The sequence below is a fragment of the Seriola lalandi genome, unplaced genomic scaffold (assembly GCF_002814215.2).
Source record: "Seriola lalandi dorsalis isolate HSWRI2012SDOR001 ecotype SW California unplaced genomic scaffold, Sedor1 jcf7180002054795, whole genome shotgun sequence".
Taxonomy (NCBI): domain Eukaryota; kingdom Metazoa; phylum Chordata; class Actinopteri; order Carangiformes; family Carangidae; genus Seriola; species Seriola lalandi.
Genome location: NW_019525348.1, coordinates 4,757,860 through 4,780,254, shown reverse-complemented (window position 1 = coordinate 4,780,254; position 22,395 = coordinate 4,757,860). Strand labels below are relative to the sequence as shown.

At 41.7% G+C, this 22,395-nt stretch overlaps 1 protein-coding gene across 3 annotated transcripts in view; it reads right to left on the bottom strand.

The window, feature by feature from the left end:
* thada (THADA armadillo repeat containing) overlaps positions 1-22,395 on the bottom strand; it is a 90,958-nt gene that overhangs the window by 29,675 nt on the left and 38,888 nt on the right. For all 3 annotated transcript variants that reach the window (XM_023425829.2, XM_087179174.1, XM_087179173.1), the window contains exons 29-31: positions 17,808-17,976; positions 4,912-5,015; positions 854-936 (exon numbers count right to left, since the gene is read on the bottom strand). In XM_023425829.2, the coding sequence (XP_023281597.1) occupies positions 854-936; positions 4,912-5,015; positions 17,808-17,976 (356 nt within the window). The remainder of the gene's footprint in view (positions 1-853; positions 937-4,911; positions 5,016-17,807; positions 17,977-22,395) is intronic.

Sequence of the window (22,395 nt, the reverse complement as noted above, 5' to 3'; positions counted from 1 at the left end):
ATATTTCACACTCAACACCAGAATTGAATATTGAAAAAAACTTCTAAATTCAGTGAAATAAATTATTATAGTAAAGTATTGATTTCATTTATTAAAACATTTTTCGGGGAATTATGTACAGTGTGGTCCAAAAGTCTGAGACCTCTTTCTCATTCACTTGAATTGTTCATATATAACTTTTAATCAGGTTTTAATCAGGTTAACTCATTGAGATTAAGATCTCTTTTGCAAGAGCCACCTGAGTACAGCAGAGTGAAAGACAAGTAAAACATAGCCACACAACCAAAGTAAAAACAGCATCAGAGACAATCACAAAAATGTATTACATCCAATGGGATCTCTTTGATCTGCCTAAAACTTTTTACCTTCCTCACTATAAGAAAACGATAAGGTGCTGATGTCATCAGTGTCATGAGTTTAGAGTAGGGAACTATTGTGACTGTTGTAACTTGAGCGACATGTCTAGAAGCCAATCAGAAGAACTATAAAATGTGTAAGTTGTGAGTAGGGTGGAGCAAAAGGCAGTGTAACGGGTAAAAACACGTTCCTAATTGGAAAGTGAACAGTCATGTGATACGAACAGCGCATTCAGCCATATTTTATGTATTTTATGTATAGTATGGAAGAGCAATGGAGAAGTGGATTATCCTGCAGGAGCGGTTCATAAGTGTCTTGACCGTGAAAACTTGTCACTATCAAATTCTCTGACTAATTGTGACTGCTGTGAATCTGAAGCCTACGTCCTCCATAAAGAGAAACTGGAGAAGAGTTGCATTTGTGTCCTGCTCCATGTAGTTTGGCAGTTCTTCATTAAAACGTGAAAGAAACACAGAACCACACAGTAACCACTCACCTTCCAGAAGACTGACCTTCGGCCCACAGAGGCACACCAACACATCCAGAAAGGCTCCTCTGGTCACCACACAGCTATTCTGCCTAAAAAGAGAGGAAAACAAACAAAGAGTTTTTCTTTAAACTATTCCATTCAACAAATGAACCTTAGATAATTAGTTCTGCTGTCTTGCACAGAAAACTGAAGAAAATCTGCTAAACGTCAGAAAATTGATCTTTTTAGACTCTGGACTTGAATGAGTTTGAGTTTGAAAACACAAACTTTGTGTTTAAAAGAATTTTATAATGAAGGCTTTCATTAAGGAAATGTTGCTTAACGTCTTATCAGAGGTAAAGGGAGGCAACACTGCAGCCCCCAGTCATTGATTATCTATTTTCCATTAAGATCACAGATAGAGATTATCTTCACAAACAGACTCATGTCTCACCACAAACTACTGAATTAGGTCACTGGACATGTGTAAATCAATGAATTTACTGGTTGTGCGAAGCTTATGATTTGGTGTAATTCAATGTGATCTTTGGGCTGACGTTATTTTTTCCTTATCCTGATCAAACCTCTTGCTCTGGCTTTGAACTGGCAGATATTAATGATTCCAGTGCGTATGATGGTAAAATGAGGGTTTTATGAGGGTGAAACTCTATACATTTATTTTGACTCAAAGTACACTTACTAGGGTTTTTCTGAGGCTTCTTTTGTTTATATACTCGCTCCAGAATGTATTAAGACTCCTACACTTGCACTAATCTTGCTGTAGAATTAATAATCTAATAATATTTCCATTTTTGTTAATATACACTCAATAATCCATAACAACAAAGTGAAAACGTGTTTTAGAAATTCTTGCAAATTCATTGACAACCCTACCATGAAGTCCAAGAAATGCTCTGTAGGCCTCTGCAATAAAACTGTGGTGAGACAAAGATCAGGATAAGGATATAAAACCATTTCTGAAGCGTTGAGTGTTTCCAGGAGAGCAGTGGCCTCAATCATTTTCAAATGCAAGAAGTTTGGAACCATCAGGACTCTTCCTACTGAGTAACCGGGCAAGAAGTGCTTTGGTCAGGGAGGTGACCAATGGTCACTCTAACAGAGCTTCAGCAGTCCTCTGCAGTCAAGGGAGAACCTGCCGAAAGGATGACCATCAATCAGGCCTTTATGGCAAAGTTGCTTGATGGAAGCCACTTTGAGTTAATAACAGTTCACTTGGAGTTTGCCAAATGGTATTTAAAGGACTCAGAGGACTGAGAGTATAAAGGAAAAAATTCTCTGGTCTGCTGAGACAAAAACTGGACTCTCTGGACACAACTCCAAACACTTCATCTGGTAAGCACCAGACACTGCTCATCACCTGGCTAACACTATCCCTAGGGTGAAGGTAGTGGAGGCATCATGCTCCGAGAGGGGTTCTAAGTGGCAGGGACAGGGAGACTGGCCCAGTCAAAGCCCATACTTAAATCCCATAGAACATCTGTAGAGAACTGAAGATGGCAGTTCAGACACTTCACAACCAGTCTGACGAAGTCTGAGAGGATCTGTCAGGAAGAATGGAATAAACTGCCGAAATATAGGTGTGTAAAGCTCGTAAAGACTTCCGCAAGATGAATGGAAACTCTGATTGCTGCCAGAGGGGTTTGACAAAGCAGTATATTAAGGGTCGGAATAGTTAATGAGTTAATGATTTTTAATAATTTAAAATTTGATATTAAAATTTCCAAACACATATTTTCACTTTGTCAATGTTGGTTTTTGAGTGTAGATTATTGGGCAAAAATGGCAATTTTATCCAGTTAAAATTAAATCTATAAAAACAAGAAAAAGGTACTTAAAGTGTAGTGGTCTGAATATTTTCTGCAGCCAGTGTATCTCTTATATACACGGTCATAAATCACATTTCTTGACATGATATCCAATACTTTTTGAGAAGAGGTCTTCTAAAACAAGTCACATTCTGGAAGTATCCAAGCTTCAATTACTCATGATGTGCATTATCAACTCACCTGCTGATTATTTATGACTAAAGGACTAATCAGTCCGTAAATAGTGAAAATGCTCATCACAATTTCTCAGAGCACAGACTTTCTCAAAATCAACAGGTTTGTGCGACCCACAGAAATGTTTCTCATTCACCGAGCCAGTGAAGAAAAATGAATACTTTCAACCACAGTGGCTGACGCTGGACCGGTGGTTGACTCAAATCCCAGGTCACAATGATGAAGAACTGGTTGAATGTGATTCTAACCTATGTCAATGACACGACCTGTGCCCAGGTTATAGGAGTGATATTGAACAACCTCTGGGAAACGACGGGTGGCAAAAGCGCCTCTGCCGCCTACCCATTATTCACGAGAGATGGTGGCACCGATGTCTCCACTGAAAAATGTGAGACTGATTATGCCCGTGTCGATAATGGAAGACCGTCCAATATACTAAATGGCCCATCTACTTTATTTAACCCCAAGTGCAAATTTCAGTGTTACAGCTGCTATCAAAGGGTGAAACCAAATCATGTGCTGCTGTGACCAACTGAGAAAGTTGGTAGCACCAGTGCTACCAGTGAAAAGGTTAGTCTGGAGCCCTGTGATTGGATGACAAATCAAACAAAAAGTTACTGTCATTACTGTGTCAACAGCTTGCAGGATAAGATGCTGAACAGGACACTGATATGCATTTTCATTTGTGGTGAATCCTTGAAGCCAAGAATGTGGACCCGTCACATGAGATGCCCCCAGCCACACGATCAAGGAAGAAGTTGTAATTAATTTACTATGAAGCCGATGACTCCCTGTTTTCACGATAGCATTATTATTGTTTATTATTTGTGAATGTTGAAATAAAAGTTCTATACTGGCCTATGTTTTGTATGTAAGTCAAATAGTGTGTGTGGGCAGTGCAAAGTGTGTGTTCAGTTAAGGGTATGACCACAACACTGTGAAAGCCCACAAGTGTGCGTGTGAGAACAAGGGACACAGTGTGTGAGCTTGACGTCACATTTTCATCACTCAGATATTAATAACACACACGCCCACACACAAATGCTTTGCACACTTCATGCACACACACATACACAATACACGTGATGGAGTATGGGGATAGGGGCAGAGGGGAGTGTGTGGGTGGTTGTGTGTTTGTGGCTTAAGTGAGAACAGATTTGGGAAGGGATGCGTCCTCTGAAGTGGGTTGAATGTGTTTGTGTGTATGAATGTGAGGTAACATTATAAAATAGGCTGTAAGAAGTTGAAGCATTTGATCACAATCCAAACAACACACTGGAGATATTCTAAGAGGTTGGTGCTGGGTCTGCTGCAGCACCACGAAGCCAAAGTCAACTGCTGTGAGAAGCACGAGTGTCTGCAGTCGTTACAGCGTCGGTACCTTCTGCGATCCAGAAAAAGTCCAAAATGACACAACACAGAGACGGTGTGAGGCCAAAAACCAAACACTGACTCAGACCAGACGAACAATGCATTCCATCCTTTTTGGAAGGTGGCCGCTTCAAATTAGTGGTGTTCTGGACGAGAAAGGAGGTTTTCTTTTTCCAAAAACAGAGATCCTCTGACCTGTGATGTCCTTAGATCTGGCTGCTGGGCTCTGCGGGGCTGCGTGATCAAACGGACAGTCTGTGGGCGCGCTCTGGTGAGCAAGAATTCACCCCGTCATCTTAATAAAGGCTCATCAGTGTAACCAAGCGGAGCTAGCAGGGCTAGTGTTGCTAACCCAGCGACCCTGTGTTATCTGCTGTAGGCCACGGCACAGGGGAGACTGGAGACCTGGGCCTGACCTCAGCTAGGCGGGAGGAGGCCGACAAGGTAATCTGTGCCCTATCTTGAGGCCTCGATCTCTGGTGAGAGGGCCAGAGTTAGGGGGAAAGGGGGGTAAGGGGGGCGGATGGGACAGCAGGCGGTCCCTTTGAAATGGAAGCCTGGGCAGGACATGAAGCGGACACGGCCAGGGAGGGGATCAACGGTGACACAAGGAGCTATTCTTCTGGTGAGCGAGCTGGAAAACAGGGAGGGATGCTTATCTGTGTGTGTATGCGTGTGTGTGTCTAGGATTACCGAGAGGCGAGCCACATGCGCTGACTGAGGGCTTCGCCGATGCCATTTCCTGCTGGCAGGGGTCTGTGTGAGTCAGTCTGGTAGGAGCGCAGAAGAAACAGCACCTGCAAACACACAAATACACACATACACAATTGAATTTTTAAACATAAGAGGACTGTCATTCACACATGAGCCGGATCAGCCTGACCTCAATGTTGCTATGTCTAGTTCATCCACTAAAAAACAGAAATGTTTTGGATTCACAAACAACTGAAATGAAAAGAGTTAAACCCGGTTTAAACAGGTCTGTGTCCTGGGTTCAGCTGGATACTAGCCCTGTGATACGCTGTCCACATGTCTGGTATGTCCTGCGCCTCCTTCCCAAAATGAGCTGGGATTGACCCGGACCAGGATAAGATGATACACAACATGGACACATTTTTTGTGAAAAAAACCTTCTAAATTTTGATCTCTATGCATCAGACAACATTTAACATGTGATCCACGTGTTTATACAAATTATGAAATGCACCTCCTGTTGGCTTTGAACAGACACAGATCCAAATCAGGCAAATTAAAATAGCAGAAGCGGATCTATGGACCTTGTGTACAAATGGCATTGCTATTCATAGACATGTTTCTGTTTGTACACAACAGTTCAGTGTAAATGCAACATTTTAAATAGTTTTCGCTCTAGGGCACAGACACTGCCTGTGTGTGCCTGACACCAGCAGACACTTATTAAAAAGTGGTTTTAAATGGATACCCTGGAGACTTTATTTTGAACTGTAGAACATACAGCAGTCTTTTATGTTTTAGATATTGCTTCATAAAAACATGCTGCATTGTGAGGGAAGCACGTGGACTTGATAATCGAACAGAAATTAAATGAATGTTTATGTGTGATTTCTGGTCATCTCAGTCTTAAACCGATTGAATTAGATGGGTCTCATCAAACTGAATACAACAAAATCAAGTTTGGAAACATAATGTCGAGACACATAAGCCTGTTAATACTGCAGTGGATGATATGATTATTTTGACACTTATCGTTCTCTCTCTTTTTTTTTTAGAGCCATGCACTCTTCATATTCGTTTTAAGTGATTAAACAAACTGGCGTTGTTACCTTTGGTCGCTGAAATCGCTTTACTGCAGTGTTTGCATTTGACTTCTTTTTCTTTGGTGTTGTCTTGACTGAACCAAAATGTGCCCAAAAGATTTTTTTTTTTTTTTTTTTTTTTAGGTATAAGCTGCTCGGGGTGAGGCTCAGTGTTTGCACTCGTGTCATCCATATCGCCAACTTCGCTTTGAGTGAACCCAGACTAACATTAGTTGGATGGGATAGAGGCATATGACTGAGCACGAGTCGGTATTTTTTTTTTTTTTTTAAGGGGACAGTTCATGAGCACACGCATTGGGGAAAGTATTAACCGAATTACCCAACATTAACAAGATTAAATGGGTTAATTGCCCACATCTACTACAGTGTTATTTAACCAACTATAGGTGCTGAACTTGAAGAGAGGACAGTGAGTGTCATGCCTTTTGATCCTTTGTGGCGCTTGAGCTCTGACCCTTGTGAAATACATGTGCGAGTTAAAAGATCTGCGGTAACTGTACAGCTTGTGGTGAAAGAAAAAGAAAACATATACATATATATAAAAAAATCATTCTTGTCATTGTGGCTGATGTGACAGAGTGAGAGTAAGCCAGTTAGTAGCAGGTGGACTGGTGGTTGGGAGTGTTCAGAGGCCAGGACACAGGCTGGCTGGCTGGCTGGCTGGCCGGCTGGCTGGCTGGGGTGTGTATTCTGGGCCTTGGTAAGTATACTCTTTAAGCCGGGGCCACGGCCACAGACCAGTAGGAAGCCATTCATTACGCTGTGCAAGGAAGGCAACGTGGGGAAAAACCAGGCCGACCACGTAGCACCAAGCCTGGCCACTGAGTCCTGGCCTGCCCCTTCTCTTCTCCTGCAGTCTCCACGCCCAGGCAACACCCACAGGCTCACACAAACAGCTTCCACACCCCTAGGTCCTTGTTCCTCTCGCTGTCACTCTCTACGGGCTTTTCCACCCTATAAAGCCCCAGAGTTGGAGCTGATACCCGAACCGAAAATTCAATCCGAGTAATTCCACCGTCAAAAACCGGTTCTAAAGAATCCATCACACCTGAACCAGCCTCTACAGTTTCTACTTCCGCTCACCTGTAGAAAGATTGAATCTGCAAATTTACACGTGACCAATGACACAATGATCTCTTGATTAATGCTGTGTTTGACAAGAGATTAGCAAATTATTCCAGCAACATCCCATCCCCCTGTTTGTGCAATATAGTGTTACCAGACTAAAATAATCTTGATGAACCACGTTGGACCTGTGACATCTGTTTTGCTGGTGCAAAGCAATTTTGTCGTACTGACAGGTCTGGCGAGCCTTATACCAGCGAAATCAGCTACGTTGTGGCCTCTTGAACGTACTCGTATACAACTTAGTGTAACATTATGTCGAGGGCACTGTAATGTCACCATACAAACCCAAACAGGACTGCATGCAACTGGAAAAATCATGAGTTATGAAGAAAAAGAGGAAAAGTGAGGAGGTTCAATTTTAGGAGAATTTGAGAAAATACAAAAATGTCTTGATCAAATTGTACTATTTGATTTGGTGGTCAACAGATCCACTGACCTGGCATTAAGCTCAACAACAATCATGCCTGAGGTGATGTGGAAGTTTCTGGATACTCCCCAGGATAATGTCACTAGGCTGTTTTTTGCTTGAAAGGTGTTGAAACCTGCAGATTAAAGTGATCAGTGTTATTGCATGCAGTTATGAAATCAGTAGACTCATTCAGAAGCACAGGCCTATTCATTAAAGGGTTGGGTGCAGCAGCAGGAGTGCCAGCACCAGCATTGGTTCCAGTGTCAGTGGCAGAGCCCTAAGTCTTCATTCCTTCCCTCCCCGTGCACTCCACAGCTACACCTCATCCACCGGGTTGGGAAGTCCCTGCTTGGGAGGCTCAACCAGCTCAATCCAGCCCGGCACAGAGAAAACCGGAATATTTATAGAAAATACAGCCTCCCCGTTCCTCCTCCCAAAAACAGAGTACAGAACTACACCCCATGTGGGAGGAGATGCTGGGACTGGATCAAGCTAAAATGAATGGGAGACGATAAGACAGCAGCACAGGCACCTAGATCATTTTTGTTAATCCGATTTCAAGGTTTTTTTTTTTTTTTCCTTCACTGTGGCTAAATGTTTTTGGTTATCTCTATATTTCATGATGTTTCACAGTTAGCGCTGCTACAACTGCTATACCTGCAGGAAATTTACCATTCGAATTATTACTACTACAAAATGTAACTACTACATACTCAGAATATCTTCAAGTGTATTCGATTTAAGAATATTTAAGACATTTAAAGTTGCCCTGTAGAGTTTCAGGTCAGTATTTCTCTCAAGGTCTAAATAAAGTTCTGACAAGCATGCTGAATGCATTTTTTTAAAGCCAAAAACACAATTATATAAGACCTTTGAAGGCCCTGGCCTTAGCAATAACTGTTTAAAAAATTAGACAGGTTTCTTAATCCTGGAAAAGTAAGAAAATACTTCTCTTCTTCTATCTTCTATTCCTCCTTTCCAAAAATTTATGGAGACTCATTCCGTCATTAATTTTTACTTTAATGTAGCATTAGCATCTAATATCTGGCCCTTTAGCCACTTAATGCTCCACTGTAATTAAAAGCTAATCTCTAGCTTTGTCTTTCTGCTGTTTGGTGCACTGCAGGTTTCTCATAGCATTTTCTTTGCAAACAGCTGCCTGCTGCTAGAACAGTAAAGTCATTGGCAATTAAAGTAAAAATGAAATTTTGCTAAAAGGCTAAAATGCTAAGCAGAGATGAGGGAGACTACAGACTACAGTGATAATTCATCAACTCATCACAGTTCATCACTTCTTTAATTAAACATATTCATTTGATTTATTATTAATATACAGATATTTACTAGTGCAGCTTTAATTCCCTGATATCCCTTCTAATGTATCACCATAGTAACAATCAAGAACTTTGGTTTGCAAATTCATGGAGAAAAAAAACAGCACTAAATATGAAAAATATCAAAACCTATTTGTACATCTTGTTCTCTAGTGAGGCGGTTAACGACTTGCGTGCGCGTGTGTGTGTGTGTGTGTGTGTGTGTGTGTGTGTGTGTGTGTGTGTGTTTTTCTGTTGCAACAAGCCTTACTCCTCTTTTGGGCCCGGTAAAAATAGTGGTGGTGGATGTGAGGTCCCTTCAGACTCTGTTATCAGCCTGCCCTGCCGTCCCTCCCACTGCCGCAACCTCAGACTGACCACACGCGGCAGCGAGCGCACGCACGCACGCACGCACGCACGCACACACACACACACACACACACACACACACACACACACACACGTACACATGTGCACACACACTCACACACAGCAAGTACAAGTGCAAATAATTGCACGTCAATTCGTTGCGCAGTCTAGTAAAACACAAGCACAAAGAAACATATAAATCGACATTCACATAAAACCAGATAGGGGTTAGACAAAGTGTGGACGCACCCAATTAGGCAGAGAGAGATCCCAATAAAGACGGGCTAAATATAAAAAGAAATAAACACACTCTCTTTCTCTATATAGCTGTATTCTTGCACAAACAAAGCTTCCATATGGGCTCATACTCCCTCACATATGCATATGCACATGGGCGTGACAACCAAGTCATTTAGTGGTATGTATATGTCTGTGTTACTACTTTGTCAAAAGTTAGAACCGAGCAGCACAAAGAGCCCCCAGGGAGCTGCTTGTTATTTCCATTATGTCCAGAGAGAGGTATGTATTTTTGTGTTGGCAGCATGAGCTCTGTGTGTGCGTGTGTGTCAATGTGGTCTGTCAAGTCTGAAAATCAAAAAAATTAGCGCTCACGTCTTCTAAAGCAGTAAAATATGAGCCACTTCAGCAACAAGGGTCAGTTCACTCTCTGTTTCTCCGTTTCTTCGTCTCAAACTTTTAACTGAATTTCACTGGAAAACTGAGTCACTCTACATCGGAGACTCAACTACGTCTACACTGAGAAAAAAAGCTTAACCTCTGACCACAATGAAATATTACCATGGCATTTTCTTTGCACTCTTACTTCAAGAATCATACTTTCATAAGATTTAAACCCAGTGCAGAGTTTGATTTGTTTCATTATAAATACCATATGAGCTTAATATATAATTTAAAAAAAAGTTAATATTAAGAGCAAAGGGAAAAGCTCCAAATGTGGTTGACTACAATATTTATTCAAAAAAGTTATTAACTGTATTTCCACTTACTATATTTTTCGGGAGCTTTCAACCACATCTCATGTTCTTCATCATGTAAACTATGTAAGGAAGCAAACTATGATGAAGACTATGAAATATGGCTGAAAGCCCTGAAAAAGCCAATAAGTGGAGCTTCAGTTAAAATAATTTTTTTGAATCTCCAAATCTGTGAGGGGCAGGGTCTTAAACTGGAGCCCCAGTTTAAGACCCTGCCCCTCACAGATTTGGAGATTCAAGGACTTGGTAGAGAAACTTATGAGGTATTAGTTTTTGTGATTTTATTCTGGAATGTTGTAACTGCTTTTAATCTGTGTGTTTAAATCAAACACATTCATTCAACCTTGGTTTAAGCAGTGACGAAGGATCGTATACACAGAGTGGCCAAGTCTAAAGTTGTGTTGCTGTTGATTCGTGTTCGCAATCCCACTGCATGGCAGACTTCCTTGTGTGGCCCCACTAGGACACAACGTTACAACTTCAAGGTTAATGTCCGACACCAGAAGCAAACAGCTAGGATTCCCTCAGGAATCGATCAATCTTTTGTTGTATTAAAGGCACTGTCGGGGTTTTCAGGCCCACACATTCTTTCACTGGTTCAACCCTTTGGGTTTTCTCAGAAAGCCCAGGCAGACCACTGGCCAAAGGCTGCAGTCGTAACAGCAGACCAAAGGAAAATAGTTGGACGACGGCGGGGAAGAATGCATCTGGGAAAACAACACCAACATCACTTCTGCCAGAGAAAAGGAGACAGCAATACTCCTGATTCTCAAGGCTCCTTTTCCTCTCAGTCTCACTCTCATTTAGCCTCTGTTGTGGAAATACACAAAGGATTACATCCGCCAAGTTGGCCCTCCTCAAACCACCACAAGCCGCAGCTTTAATACTTCTGGCCTGTACCAGGCATTGTGGGCCACGGCTGTTGCTGGCGCGTGTCGAGAGTGGAGATCGGTGTCGGGTTGGTTTAGTGCCGGTCTGTCCAGCGGGCTTGTTAAGCAGTTCTGGTTGTATCAGCAGAGGTTTGGGGCACGTTGGACTGACGGAAGTGATTCCAATGTGTTTTAAGATGTTCTATCAAAGGCGGGGGCCTCACTGAGGCCATCCAAAGGACAGCGCTGCTTCAAGTTACACCAGGCAAAATCAGGCTGCTCTTAGCCATTAATTCAAACTCTGATATCTGTCCGGTAGTTTTGTGTTTTACGATTATTATCCAAAATTTCAAATGGAGAACCAAGATCTTTCTACCCTGACAAAACGCCATGTCTATAAAGACAAAATTTCACAGCAAAATCAATTTATTGCAATAGAAATACCACAATCAGCAGTTTAGATTGTGAAGAAGAATTAAATTTGAGCCTAAAGTTCAAGTTTAATGAAATTTGACACATGAATTTACAGAGAAGTACGGATTAGTGCTAGGATTTGTAGAATTTTTCCAGCTAGCTACCATGTTAGTTCCTTCTCTGGCTACAGAAGTTCATCAACTCGTCGAGCAGGTAGTCACTACATCACCAAGCTTCTAGACCCACCTGTTTCATGAGGACATGTACGTGAACTTCACAGTGCCACATTCTGGTGTGACCTGATTCTTTGTTGAGCACTTAACATTTAAATTTAGGCAAAGGAATACATCTTTGAGATATGAAGGACGACCAGTAACCATCACAACTAAGTGTGACGGGCCAGGTTCCCTCAAAATTCCAGCTCAATAGCCACAAAATTTGCAAAAGAAAATGAAAATGAATTAATCTCTCCATCTACTACAGATAAAAATTGAAAAGGCACAAAGATACAGATGTATAGAAACGCATATACACTAAGAGACATATCAATCATGCAACCAAACGCCGCAATGGATGGGATGGATGCCATGGGATATGCTGAATGCCTGAATATAATTTTAATAGACCAATCATTTTCAAATTTGCAATCATAATCCACATTAGAAGAACTGAAAATAGGTTTTTGTATTTCTTGCAAGACGTTCAGGGTTATCTATTTCAAAAACCTTAACCATTTGATGTCCCAAATCTTATTTCAATTCTGCTCAGTGAGACGTTTTACAATGGTTTCAAATGTCAGTCAACAATAGAGGTCTATCTGTATCTGATTTACACTGTTCAGTTCAGCACACAACTCAAATCCGAAGAATTAATTGGAGTTGGAATTGGAGCTGGATGGAAACATCTTGTGTGTGGGTTTCAGACCTCTTCCCTGTGTGTGTGTGTGTGTGTGTGTGTGTGTGTGTGTGTGTGTGTGTGTGTGTGTGAGAGAGTCAGTGTGGTACAGCATGCATCAGCCGCTGTGATGGTTCCCAGCTCCACGCTTGGCCCACTAACAGTTGTTCTTTGCAGATAACAGAGGAAGTCATTTCTCCTTCCAGCAAAAACATCTGCTACCTGTTACACACACACACACACACACACACACATTACATACATTAGGTATCTCCCAAGGCTAAACACAATGTCTTCATCATCTCAGCGTAAACACACAACCAGTATGTGGTGTGCATGTACATACACACACAGACACACAGACACACACACAGACACAGACACAGACACACACACACACACACACACACACACACACACACACACACACACACACACACACACACACAACTTTACTGAAGCCCAAACATCTTCCCTCATTGTACACATAAGTGCAGATTATTTTACACACACATAGCATGCACGGCCACTATCTCCTACATCAGTGGCCGTGTGTGTGATGCTCCCCTCCACACGTACGCACACTGCAGACCTCTATCTCTGTTTTGCTATATTTAGACCACTTCACCTGCATACAGCTCTACATCCCCTTCTATGACAGTCCTACCCTCTTCCCACAGCTGAACACGCCTTAAATATCTGCCTCCATCATCTCCATAATGCCCCCACCCATTTACCTACACACCTGCTATCTATAGCCTGGTTACAGATGGTCCCTGCAGATATATACAAACCTACCAGGACTGCCATCAGCAACCCAAAAAAAAAACATTTAACCAAATGTTTTTAGGTCCATGTATTACACTGAAGAAAAAGAGGAAACTAGAGTTACTGTCTTGTGGTTGTATGAATCCACCAAAGCTGCAGTTTACATGCATGTTTGTACAGACTCATATAGGCTTCACACACACATCTTCAACCCGGCAGAACAAACTAGAACTTTTCCTTCTGTTCCCGATTTACAGCGTTGAATAATTTGCTTGTGTGAAATGTTGTCATAATTAGCGCATGAATTCTTCAGTTGTGCAATAACAGTGATGTTTCACCTTTAAAGCAGCAATTTTTATTCTTTTCATGCATAAATGAGAGTGAAGGATGAATGCCATACAACTGAGAACTTTCACCCAATGACATGTGACGTAGAAACATACGGGAATAGTAAATGTGTTACTCTTCTGGCCCAACTAGAGAGATTGTATTCGGAGGCCCAGTGAAGCTGAACAGTGTGTGAGGTTTAATGGTCTGGTGTGCTTTTGGTGGAAGGAAAAAGGAAATTAAATGTCTAAGGAAGGCTGCAGGCGTCATCTGTGCTGTATCCCGTACAGACATTTTTGCGACTGGGCGAGTGTGATGTACTGTACATCTCTACTCTCTCTTCTGGATGGTAAAAGAAACAGTTGAAAAAAATAAAAGAAATGGATGTACGTATATGCGCTGCTACAAAAATACTTTGAAGATGGTCACGAGATTTGCCTGGATACACATCAGCAACATTCTGCATCACTAGAGCGTTGACAGATTATTTTTGTTTTCAAAAGACTAAAACAAACTCTTAGCAGTTGGCCAAAAGGTGTGGTAACTAAGGGACCTGTGCTTACAATCAGTCAGTTGTGGTGGATGCAACTGTCAGGTTGCACGGTGCTGAATACAACTCAAGGACCCCTATTTTAATGGCACTGTGTCCCATGCTCAAATCAGATGACGGTGATTTGGAGAGCTAGTTTAGTTCATGTTAATGCTGAAACGATTAGTCAAACAACTAATTAGGAGGTCAAGCAAAAATATATGTATTTTTAATCACTGATTTATCATTTTAAATTGTCTACATTTCCTGGTTCCAGCTTCTCAATTATGAGGATTTGCTGTTTTTCTAAGGCTTTTATGATAATACACTGAATTAACCATGTACAAAATGATAGATTGATTAATCAAGAATATAGTCAAGAGATTAAGTGCAACACCTTGTGCACAGAAGTGTCAGGTACAGTGGAACATACTGGTAGTGATCAATCATGCAAATGTATTAAGTAGTTTCTGTGTCTTGTCCTGTCCTCCATTGCTGCTACTGTATATGTCTGAATATCCTTCTATGAATTTAGCACAACTACACATTTATTAAATGTTGACCATAATTAACAGCTTGGTTGTTACATTAAAAATGTCTGTGTTCCATGTTGTGGCTCTGTGTTGAAGCTGCTATAATACAAAGTGACAAGACAACAATGGTACAGGGCCCACATGACAGGACAGAGGAACTACCAACTGTTACAACATTTATTACATTCGACTGTAAATGACACAGGGCAGGTGAACATATGGTCTCATCCTTTTGTACGGGGAGACAGATGTAAAGACAGAGGGGAGAAAAAAGAACAGGAGACATGAGAGATACCAAGAAAGAATTTTTAAAAGGCAAGACAGAAAGCAGAGGAATAGAGGTGGAGAGGAAATAGATGGAGATGAACGAGAGGAGACGAACGCAGAAACAGATCAGGAGACATCTGGGGAGGCTCCACACATGGCAGCCATGACAGGAAAGCAAACTAAAATCCACTCTCCTCCTGAAATCCCCACTAAGCCTTTAAGAGGCCCACCTTCCCTCCCGCTCCTCCTCCTCACCATGCTTGCCTTCATCCCACAGCAGACCTCCCTGCAGTCCAGACCGCTATCAAACCATAAGTGCTCCATCAAACTCTGAAGAAAACGGTGCAGTTCTTGTTCTTTGTGTTGACCCCTCTGCCCGGGTCCTACCACTCCACGCCCCCAGCTCCCTTAGCGACCCCATCAGTGTTGTTCAATAAAAGGCAGGGGAAACCCCCTATCCCCCTTTTCCTCTGTGTGTGTTGATATTACCAGCAGACTGTTTGGTTGTGTTTGTCAGAGTGTGATGACAGAACTGAACACTGGTATTTACCCTGCGATAACCGCGTTGTCTGGACAGGCTCTGTGTGGAAACTGGGTGTGTGGGACTGACAGAGGATGAATGTGTGTGTGTGCATGTCTCTGTGTGTGTGTGTGTGTGTGTGTGTGTGTGTGTGTGTGTGTGTGTACTTGTGAGGACCAAAAAAAAAAGTATTTTCCCAACAGAGTGAGGACATTTTTTTCTGTGTGTGTCTGTGTGTGTCTGTGTCTGTGTGTGTGTGTGTACTTGTGAGGACCAAAAAAAAAAGTATTTTCCCAACAGAATGAGGACATTTTTGGGAAGTGACCAGTCCTCACAACTACAAAGGTTCGTCAGAGGGTAACTGCTTGGTTTGAGGGTTAGGCTTAAGTTAGTGGTTAGACATTTAGTTGTGATGGTTAAGGTTAGGATCGGGGGCTAGGGAATGCATTATGTCAATGAGTGTCTTCACAAAGATAGAAGTATGTGGGTCTGTGTTGGAGTGTGTGCGTGATAACGCTTGATGCTCCACATTTCTAAACTCTGTGCAAGTATGCACATACACATGTTATGATAACGGCTTTGATGACTGGATTTTTCTTTGTTGAGCTCTCAAGTCTAACCTGAAAGGATTTAAGGATTAGAAACTCATTTATGAACAGAGGACATTCACTCATAAGAAAGGATATAAATACAAATACAAGGCAGCTTTTATTAGTTGGGAAAGGTTTAGGTTTTGGAGATAAAGTTGGATCATTTAGAACAGAGAGAGATGGTTATCTGTGCTGCGTGTTAAGGAATTCATCTAGCCTGAGTGTTAGTGTATCTAGTGTGGAGATCTTCCCTTGCCGGGACCCGTACGGGTTCATACCCACGTTTCCTCAATGGTCAAATGTATCCGGGTCGGGTGCTGTTCTCTTGCCGCGGGTCCCAGGTCTGTTTAACATTATGTGTAATGCCTGAGTGGATCTGAGGAGACCCAGCTGTGATCAGACAGCACTGATCATGATGGAAAGGCTGTGTGTCTGTATAACAAGTTACAACATTAACAATAACAGTAGGATGAGAAATCAAAGAACGAGGTAACACAATGATCCACTGATGAAAGTATTGCAATATTTAGATATTTGCAGTATCATGAACTGGTTGTCTGTGGTGACATTCCCAGAAAAAATACTGTATTATGTTGCTGCAAATGCAAACCCGAATATTTCCCTCTGCTGCAGCTTCACATTAAAAGCATTTAACTGGTGAACCACGAGTTGAATTTTATTATGAAGTAGTCACAGGAAATGCAACTGCATTTGTCAGTGAGCTTAGCACTTTCAGCTATCCTTCATCAAAAATGCATCTACAAAACAAGACAACAGTCATTTTCATCATTTTCTGATTGAAATGTTGCAGGTAGAAAAGGAACAGGAAGGAGCAACCACAGTGAGATGAAGAGCTGCAGGCGACAGGCTGCAACACTTCAACTTCTGAGCCAGGTAACCAACTGCTGTTGGCAGACACATGCCGTGTACAGCATAAAATCAGATAATAGTTGCTCGGATTTATTTCAGGGTAGTAGTATTAGATAGTACTGAATGAGGATAAGGGTGCACCTCATAAACTGGCAGTTGGAGCGTGTGTTTGTAGGTAATGTCATGATCAGACTACACAAGAACAGTCTGATCACGGCTCGATACAACAGTTTGCCAAGAAGAAAAATAAACCACAAAAATGTTGTTTTACTTCAGTGCGTTTAGAGTATAGTAAATTCTGTGTTGAGGACACCTCATGAGACACAAATGGAAACACTATCATGTAGCATGTACTATGTAAAGTGCTTAATGATAAACTTTATTTACTTTTCACACACGAAATGCAGCTCCAAGTGCTTTACAAGAAAAAGATTACATCCAAGTGCTTCATGAAACTCCGACTCGGACCTCAGTTGCTGAACCCTCACGCCCGATCAATGTTGCAAATCTTGCAGGTTGTTAATATAGACCGGGAGTTAATACTGGTCGAGTTTCAACATGTAGTGTCACATGTATCATCTCCTATGTCGAGCAAAGGACATGTGACGTGAATTTAAAGCACCATGATCACAACATCCTCCCACCAATACAACTGCCTGTTATCACATGACCAGTGGCGATGACAATAATGTCAACTCCACGACAAATGAGCAACCTTTATTTGCCGAGGAAGACTGTAAGATGAAGATGAAAGCTCCGGAGACATGCAGCTCAGCTTAAATGTGTGGCGTGTATGTGTGTACATTATGTACATTTGTATGAAAGTATAGCATACCACTGAGAAATATATGGTGGCATTTTCCACCAACAATCACTGAAGCTACAATCACTAGATAAACACTTGTGGTCATTTAAGCAACTTTTGACTCAATGTTCTGGCATACATATGTATATATGAGTGTTTTTATTGTTTCATGTTGATGTGTGTGGGTTCAGACCTGCAGCAGAGTCCCGTGGATGTGGTTGTGTTGAATTCTGGGTCCCGGCTCTGGAGGAAGCTCCTGCAGTAAAGAGTGAACTGTGGACGGGACCTGGGTGACCAGCACAAAGGGGACGAGGGCGCGAGCTGCCATTTCTCTGGTCCGATACACTGCAGAGCGGCCACATCTGCACAACACACACACACACAAAGCAGCAACATTAGTGTCATGGAAAGTTATTAAAATCATGGAAAAGAGATAGCTGCACTGTTACCATAACCTTTTAGTCTTGCATTATGTAACATTTGAGTATGTTTGATTAATGGAGAAAGTTATAAGGTTTCCCATTATCACAGGTCATGGATTGTTATTGTAAATGTTGGGTTCAATTTAATTTACATCTGTAACTTTGTTATGAAAATAATTGAATTACTCTGTGTATTGCATTATTATTTTTCATTATTATTTTGCTCTCCAGTCACATTATGTCATGGATAAATTCTCGAGTTAGGAATCATTAACCCATGGCTTATTCAATTTCAGACAGTTGGTCACTATTTTTATGTGTACGTTATGTAATAGCACATCTTTCTCCCTCTCTGCGTCTGTTTTTCTCTGTTTCAATGTTGCACAGACAAAAACCTTGAACCCTAACAGCTTAACAAGCCAGCAGATGACCAACACACAGATGTCTGTATCACACACACATGGTCATTTACAGTACTCGCTGGGGATGGAGAATGTGGCCAGTCACCCTGAGTGCAGGCTAAAATTAACCTTGTTTACAAGCTGATAGTCTTTCCATCTCCAGTGTCATAACACCGCCACCGCTGATATGAGGGAAGGACATGACCAAGACCTGAATGAGGCGAGGAGGAGTGAGACAGATGAAAGGGGGCTGAGGAAGAGTGCCTGCGCCTGAAGGAGCCAAGTAATCCCAACAGACTTTTCTTTATATTTGTCAGCAGCTGATTAGTTTAGCTTGGCACAAAGACAGCTAACCAGATGATTCCCAAGGAATTATTATTATATTTTCTCTGAATCCGCACAAAACTAGAAATTTAACTAGACTTAAAAGTATAATATTGTGCATACTGTCTTTTTATGGTGCCTTCAGTAAAATAGTCATCAGAAGTGATAATCTGGGAACCATGAATGTCAAAACTAGTACCAATCCATAGTGAAGATGTTGAGAGATTTCTCAGGATATGTGAAAACTTGACCTGCTGGTGTTGCTGAATGAACCTTCCAAACTAACCAGAGTCAGTACGATTCATCCTTTAACAAAACTGACAGCAGAAATGACCTATGAGAGGAACGTAAGCTTCATCCATCAAAACCACACCACAGCTGACACAAAACCTGACCTCCAGAATGTCTGTCACTGTTCTTGGATCCAGAGGCGCTGCGGGAGCAGTAGCTAAACTGTCTTCATCAGACTGAATTTTATCAGAAATAATATCAGTTTAATGGATCTAAATAATTTCCAAGGGGTCTTCAAGAAAAGCATCCAGAATTATTGATTTACTTATTTTATTGTGACCATTACAAATTTGAATTGGTTGCCTATGGGAATTACAATTCAAAAGGCACGCATGAAAAATAAAAAAAAAACACGAGAGTCTAAAGAACAGAGATGGTCACATATTGAGGCCCAACATAGGCATGTCAGTTATAGAACATGAAGCCTAGGAATAAGCACTGCTTCAGTTCAGGGCAACAACTGGGTCTTCCACATGTATAGGGAGCATGCCTAGAATACATACTGTACAGTGACATGTGCGCACAGACAAGCACACACTCGCATACATGCATGCAGAGCAAAAGTCAAAGGAGGACGAGCGATGTGTGTAGGTTGCAGGCTGTTTATAGGGTCTGTGAAGTGGGATGTGGAGGCCAAACAAGTGGCTCAGCTCCACTGTGGAAAATTCAGCAGAAGGTTCCAGAGAAACGTGAAACACCTATCCATCACTACAGTGGTATGCAGAGATGAAAAGGAAGCTTGCTTTTTTGGCTTTGGTATGAAGGAGGGCGAGACAAGTTTAAAGACACAAACTTACAGCTGTGTATAATCTATGTCCAGAAAAAAATAAGAGTGAGGAAGAGGAACAAGCCAATAACTACGTGTAAATAATTATGGGCATGTTTTAAATTTTGACTGCTGGTAAGAATAAGAGAGAGGGAAAATAAAAGACAAGAGGCTTGAAATTTATATGAACTTAAAACAAAGGGAGGGCTGTTTCGAGCAACAAGTCATCTGTCAACAAATGCTTTTCCACCTGCTGTGAGCGTGCCTCCCCCACACACACGCGCACACACACCTATAGCCAGACAGACAACCAAAGTCCCTGTATGAAACACAGACAACAGCTTGCATTCCTGAGCTCTACACGCCTGTACACGTGAATTTATGTGCGCAGAAGTTCACTGACACACAGACACACAGACACACACACACACACACACACACACACACACACACACACGTCTAATGACCAAAATCCATGTTCACTCCTCACTTTCTACCCCTCCCAGCTGCCATTTGGGGCCCATATGTTAACTATCTGTGCTAATTTGTCCCATTGAAACTCTTTTGCAAAAGGAAATGACAGTTTGGAGGGGTGTAATTTTAGAAACAGGGCCGCCCCCCATGGGGTCAGGAGGCAGACTGTTGACTGGCATGGACGAGACTCATCTGGGCCTCATTTTGAAGAAGTGGGAGAAAAGTTTCCTCCACAGTGACTGTAGCATGCTAGCTAAACAAGCCTAAGCAACGGAGTCTGTCACTGAAGAATGTGGGTAAGTTAGGAAGTTAAGTGGTGACACGATTACAATAATTTAGCTTAATTCATTCATATGGACACGATGTTGCTGTCTGAATACAATCACTCTTTTACTTTACAACGAAACTCAAAATAGCTTGATTTCTGTTGATAGACTAAGCAATTGATTGTTTCAGCACAAGCTGAAAGCAACACATATACAGTATGTCATCAGTTTTCACCACTGTCTACAATAATTTTTAGTTTTAGAATAATTTGAAAGGTGCTGTTACCAGTGGTGGAAGACAGAGACTGGTCAAAATGACTCCCAGTACAGTGTGTAAATTAATCTAAAAATTCCATAACAGATTTGCCCATTGCATGTGCACTAGGCCCTGCTTTATACAAACAATCCCACAGATGAGGCAAAAATGATGATAAGTATGTGTCCGAAATCTCAATTTGTTTCTCAGTACTGAGTCAACTGAATGTTTTTCAGCATAAGGGAGGGATTTAAGCCATTTTCTGCAATACCCCAATATAAAAATATTCAATTGTAAGCAAAAGTGCTGCATTCAAAATTTTACACACTATATAGCTTTTTATTTGCAGTAGTAAATACTACCCCTGCAGCAAAAAAAATTATCCTGTCTTCAAATGTTAATTTACCGTTAGCGGTGTTTTGTTACTACAGAAAACAAAATAAACAGTAATAGTGGCATGAACAAGTCTGGGCACTCGACTAAGTCAGTGCTTTTTATGACTCACAGAAAAGAAGCAAACTCTGCAAACTCTTTTTGTAGCAGTGATCTAGCAATTTGCATACTGATACTATAAAGATAAATAAAAACAGACTGTAGGGAAACCATACCTAAAGCTGGATAACAAAAAATGCATTTTCTACTGATATCATGATATTTTTTATACATTTAATGACTGTTAACAACTTAAAAGGTATAGTATCAGGTAACATTTTGAATTCAGTTATGTCATACAATCTGTCATTGTCCCGGAAAGCCAACAAGTTAATAATAGCATGAGCAGTAAGGGGAAACACACAGCATCTCTGTTGGGAAGGAAATGACAGCGGTCCCTCCTAAAACCTCACTTTAGTTTATGGGCATTACCATGCCCTTTGAAAAGAAATGAGATATGAGACAGTGAGGATGGGAAAGGAGTAAGGCAGGGAGGGAGGGTGAGGAGTGATGCCTGGACTGGATATCACAGGACATAAATCACTATACAGGCACTCTGAGGTTTTAACATGAAGGCGGAGAGAGAACGATGAGGAGAAGAAAAAGAGAGAATGTGAAAGAAAGACACTGGAGGAGATAAAACCAACTGTTCTCCAGATAGAAAGACTGGAACGGAGGAGGGCTGGAACGAAGCAGCCATCAGTCATTAGAATAAATGTGTCTGCTCGTCATCATCCTCCCCCTCTTTGTCGTCATCATCGCCATCATCATCATTCTCTTCATCATTAGTCGTACAGGTGTGACGCACACAGAGGTCGGGAAGCAAAGGAATGTAAAAGTTCTTGCAAGGGGGAATAGAGGGTATAAAGATAAGATGCTGTGTGGTGTGATGGAGGGATATACAGTGGGGTAAAAAGTCTGAGACCACTCCCATTCACTTGTAGTAGGGGAAGAATTATTAACACGACGCTCTCTCCTGTCTACAAAAGAGGAGCTAAGATACATTTAATTATTGGACGCGGTGGCTCAGATCTTACGGAGAGAAGGAAGAAAAGGGTGAGGAGGAGGAGGGAGCTGACAGTCATCGACCTCATCAGACACGTCCGCACATGCCTGGGGAAGATGGGTTGGGGGATGGGGGTGGGGGGG